Genomic DNA, 5,680 nt, shown 5'->3' with positions numbered 1-5,680 from the left:
ATTGCTGTGTCTGCTGCGAGGTATTAGTATAATAAACTTTCAGTTATGAATAAGGAACTATCAACTCAGGCATCATCTGAACAATCCTCAGCAAAATCATAACCAGAATGACGGGAACAATCCTCTGCCTGGCGGGAACCACCCAGATCATAACCAGGAAGGCGCTGGCGGTCGTGGCAGATTTTTTCATATGGGTTTATCTGGCCATGGACCATTGGGATATCAAGGACAAGGTCATCGAAACCAACCAATTGCACACCAGCAAATTGGTTTTCCAAATATAACTCAAGGTAAAATCACGTCATAACCACCACTATGTGGCCTAATGATAAAAGAACAAAAAGAGCTTATCCAAGCTCTTAAGTTCGAGTCCCCCCATACCTTAATAGGGGTGGCTACTACCAAATTACCCAGTCAGACTTTCAGAACTCTCAAAGGATTAGATGAGATGCGCAAACTAGCTCAACACTCCGATGATTAAAAAAAAAAAAATTGACTGTCACATGTTTATTAATGAGTTCAAAGCATCCCAAGATTTTCCCAAATAACAAAAGTAATTTCAAAAAAGAAAAAAGTTGCTCAGTGGATTTGACACAAGTCACTCACTCAAGGTCTGAGATTTAAGCTAGTTAATTGTACAAAGGAAGAAAGAAAGTAGAATTACAGAAGAAAACACAAACTTATTTAAGGAACAAAAGTCTACAACAAAAAAACAGAAATCAAAACTAAAAATTTGAACCCCTCAGAGGAGAAAAATGAAAATAGTTTTTGATTTTATAAACAGGGCGTGGCGGTAAAATGAAAACAACAGAGACTTTGAAAAAGGTGGTATATACAGCTAGCTCTATCTGGTAAGTAAAGATTCTGGATCTAATGGGCACACCGTCTCCGGAAAATCTGCTCTTTGTCCAGCAAGGGAGTAATATGCAAGTATATGAGCTGGCTGCGGATTCACTTCTTGCTGTCCGACCTGATCAGCCTCATGAACTTTTCTTGGAGGAATCAACTCAATGTTCCAAAATGGGCGAACCATTGCCAAAAGATCACGACCGTTTTGGGATGCTCGATACCCTTGCACCCACAAGTACCTCAGTGAAGTCAGTTGCATCACAGCAATAGCTAGGGCACCCTCACTGAAGGAACAACCTCTCATTTCCAGTTTTTGCAGGTTAGGGCATCCCTTCGAGAACTCTATAAGCCCTGCATCAGACTCCCCAACACAACCCAAAAGCATCCATCTCACGTTTTGACTGTACTGCCCAATATAACTGAGACCCACGTCTGTTAAACCTCCCTGTCTTAAATATAGAGCAAACCTTCTAAGCTTTTCACATCCCCTTAATAGAGCTTGGACTCCATTATCAAGAGGCAAATCAGCTATCTTATCTTCTCTATCAAGCAAAACTAGGCGAAAATCACAGAGGTTTTTCAAGTGAGCACCTATACATACCAGAGATGCATTTGTGATATCTGATACGTAAACCGCCAAGTATTCCAGCTCTAGGCAGCCTTGAGCCAGATGAGTTAAACCTCTTTGTGAAACTAGACCTTCTTCATCCTCCATTTCCGCATCATCATCGGCCCCTCGCTCAATTCTAAGCCTCTTTAGTTTCTTACAATTCTGAGCAAGAACTTCTAATCCTCTATCTCCAATTACATTCCTAGTCTGCCAACATAAAAAGCAAATTAATACAAAATTACTCTTTCAGTTTCTGATCCCCTTAGATTTCTGAAACATTCTTCTGAATTTATACATTTTAAATTGCCCTAAAATTTCAAAATTTCTCTTCAAAAAATGCGGTATGACGAACAACATTCTAATACCAGTGACATGACAATTTTGTGAGAAATGTCAACAAAATAAAAATTACTGAAAATAAATATTCCTCTAAACTAAAGCATCAAAGAAAACAAAAATGTAAGAAACCAAACTACAAAGTAGAAAATTTCATAAACAGGTATATAGTGACTTATGCATTTTATTGTTTTAAAATCTAAACCCGATTGATAGGTAGAACCACCAGTTGGGCCTTGTTCCACCTAAGATTAAACCTGAACCACTACTGCACTAAAATTGTTTGACCAGCCAGTTTAACAGGTGAACTATTGAACCATTAATTGCCATAAGAACCGGATGACTTTTCATAACGAGAATAAAATTCCTAATACCTTCCTGCAAAATTAAAGAATATATTGTTTAACTCATGTTCTTTCCGTTTTCCCTAAATTAATCAACAATAATCTACTACTATGTTCTGTCAGTTGAAAGCCTCCATCTTCTTACAACTAAAGAACGTGAAGCTAATGGCAATTGTATTATATGTCAAAACANCATTATCATTTCAATCATCTCATTGGTTAAAGAGCATCTTCTGTTTTCAACAATCTAGTCACTCATTGAGAATGTTGACTCGGATGTAATTGTAGAAAACAGCACAAATAAAATGGCACGTGCCATTTGGGCTATAATGGGCAATCGACTTTGATTTTGTTTCCACCATTGAAGCACATCCATCTCACGTTTCTCCTTATTCGTCATATAGGACATGTCCATTTGTAGGTAGCAATTAAGCTCATTTGGTCCATGTATGTACGAGCTAGAGCTGCTACTTTCGCTTCCATATACATCCACATGCTCGATTCTTGATAGTTGTCTTTATCAGGGTCATGTTGGTCGTCTCTGCTGGACGCTCCTATTCTATTGTACCTGCTCTTATATAAAGAAAAAAAAAAAAAAAAAAGCTTTTCAATTTTTTGCTTAAAGTTAATCAAATAATACGTATAATCATGTCATAAATGCTGGTCTATCTTAGTAACTACGTGTAATTTAAATCTAGGATCTATAACAAGGCCTCATCTATATATGAATGGAATATCTAACCAATATTTCTCATATTTTTTTCCCATCTTTGAAACAATTTCCATTAAGAAGTCATTATATCTATATTTAGCAAAAGTCTTGGAAATTTGAAATAAAATATCTAACGCTAAATTAGTAGTAGGATTATAAATACCACTTAATATACTAGTGGATTCATAAAAAACTTTAAGAAATGAATAAAAAAGTTTGCAAACCGTCCAATCATCATAACTGACAACTTCCTGCCGATTCTTCCGATTGACGAAATCTGTAATTTGTCTTACGGTTGGCCAAGTTTTTTCCAACATCAAGTAGGTGGAATTATTATGGATAGGCATGTCTGTACATAACTTTAAAGGTCGAACCGATTGATCTTTTTGCTTACAATATTTGACGTACTCCTGCCATATTTTGTTACTACCGTCGACAATGAATCTGATAGTCGCGCGCACCATCTCAATCTTTGAATTTATAGCTTCTAAACCTGCTTTAACAATCAAACTAATGATGTGACAGTCACATCTCTAGTGAAAAAAAATTGTCTTCACCACACGAATCCAATATCTTTTAAAAAAAAAGAGAGAGTTGCGGTGTTAGCAGCTGCATTATCTAGCGTTAGCGCTACAACTCTATCAATTAATACATATGCTTGCAAAACTTCAAGTACTGTAACATAAATAGTGTCAGCATCATGTGCAGTATATAATGGTCTAAAACCCAACCATTTTTGTTGTAAACCCCAACCATGATCTAAGTAATGTATTGTGACAGTTAAAAAATATATTTTTGATCTACAAGCCTATATGTCTGAAGTAAGTGCAATTGATATATTGCTAAAATTTTAAAATTCATTTTTAAGTTGAATATTTATTTGGTTATAAAGTTTTAGTATGTCTCTTCTACTTGTACTTTTACTAACAGGGTATATGCTGGACAAAATACAATTTTAATCAAGTGAATAAAAAAAAGGATTTTCAGATAAAGAAATGAGAGAGTCCGTAGTAATTATATATTTTACTATTTCCTCTCGTGCTTAGAGTGTATTGTATTGCCATATTGATAGAGTTGAGAATTGTGGATTAAAATCAAGTTTAGTTTGAATTTGTCTATCTAGTTCGATTGAAGATTAACCGGACAACTACATTATTTGGGGGTGCTTCTTCTCCAAATGTTGTCACATTATCGAAGTTCCCTTCTTGTTCCACAGAAATTACATGTCCCGCACAATTCTTCCCCTCCCAATTCGCCTTTGTTCGTTTTGATTTGGTGAAGTTTCGTCATATATCAGACATGACCCTCTTTGACGGTCAGGGGGGTTGGGTCATGGAATCGCAGCTCGTTTGTGTTTGGCTGCACCCCATCCTAGTTGAATGTGGTTGTTGTCGTTGAATTGTAACTGCTACCTCTAGAAATGATAAAAATGGATCGAACCCTTCAATTTCTTCGGTTGATGGAACGTATAACTCATTTGGCCATTCCATTATGAATTTGTGATCAAATAATAAATAATTAAAATTAAAAAATAATAATAATATGAATAAGATATGATATTGAAAAATAGAAAAAATTGAATAATATAAATAAAATATATGAATAAAATATAAATATAAATATAAATTGAATTGAAGAAAATATGAATGAGAATTGGATTGGAGTAGAGAGATTGAGAAATTGGGAGAATGAGAGTTGGTGTGAAAAAAATTGGAAGTGTGGGAGATTATTTATAGTGTCTGCTGCCAACGGTCATGTGCTGTAAAATTGATTTAACCTTTAATATTTTTGTCAATTTCAAAATATTCAGGAGGTTTTTGGATATTTGATAAATAACTTTTTTGAAATTAAGCAAAAGGGTTTGGGCCCGGGCCCGGGCTCGGTCCCATGCTCGGGCCTTGGAGGAGGGCCCGATTAAGGGATCGGTCCCTCCTCCCATAGGCTTGGTCTGGTTTGGGACTAGGTCTTACAAGGACCGGTCCTAGGACCAGTCCTTTGGGTTTAGGTTTGCCCAGGTCTACTGTTAATACTTGAAATACATTACTTTCTCAGTCGATATTTGATGAGTTATCAGGAGCTAGAGTAAGATGAGTTTTGTATAGTGAAGGCCGATAGATTGAATGATGGTGACCGATTGAATATTTGCCACCAAAATCAGCTGAAAACCAGTTAACAACAGGAAACACTAGTTTTGTGGTGGCTAGCAATCTGCGAGAAATCATGTATTAGGGTGTGAGAAGTTTTGTCGAAAGGAGACCCAAAAGTTCAAATAGTGGTGACAAAGATAATTTTTATTATTGAAATTAGTCAGAATCGACTTTAGATACTAACAAAATATTAACTTTCAATGAAAAAGTATATTTTAAAACTTTTTGGGTAGAAAAAATGCCGCATACTCTTAAATAATTTACTTCTATTTCATTTTCCCAGCTAAGGTTTGTGATCCAGTTAGGTCACTCATGGGTACTTCATATTCTGAGGTAGAGAAAAGATTTCCTTAATTTCTTCTAAGTTGAAATGGTCATATTCACACTTATTAGTGATCACCTAGAAATTGTTTGATTAGATGGTTGATTATGAAATCTTGTCATTTCAAATGGTGATACGTGGGGCATTATTATTAAGTATTAACATCTCAATTTTGAATATGACGTCACTGCCCACCGTTTCCTGCCCACCACCAACTCAATCCTTCCGTGATTAGACATGTATTAATTTCCCCTAATTGTATTTATTAATTTTAAAACAGGGCGTTCACATTAATCTATTTTTTTTTTCTTTTAAAGTTGTTAGAGTTAATACTGACCATTACATTAGATCTCCATAGCT

The 5,680-nt window shown here is 35.6% G+C and overlaps 1 protein-coding gene across 1 annotated transcript; it reads right to left on the bottom strand.

Moving 5' to 3' along the window:
* Positions 1-477: 477 nt before the first annotated feature.
* On the bottom strand, positions 478-1,701 carry LOC116113597 (coronatine-insensitive protein 1-like). The gene has a single exon (XM_031399748.1). The coding sequence runs from the start codon at positions 1,562-1,564 to the stop codon at positions 845-847; it is 720 nt and encodes a 239-aa protein (XP_031255608.1). The 5' UTR covers positions 1,565-1,701; the 3' UTR covers positions 478-844.
* Positions 1,702-5,680: the final 3,979 nt, after the last annotated feature.

Source organism: Pistacia vera, unplaced genomic scaffold, assembly GCF_008641045.1.
Source record: "Pistacia vera cultivar Batoury unplaced genomic scaffold, PisVer_v2 Contig686, whole genome shotgun sequence".
NCBI classification, from domain to species: domain Eukaryota; kingdom Viridiplantae; phylum Streptophyta; class Magnoliopsida; order Sapindales; family Anacardiaceae; genus Pistacia; species Pistacia vera.
This window is presented reverse-complemented; position numbering and strand designations above follow the sequence as displayed.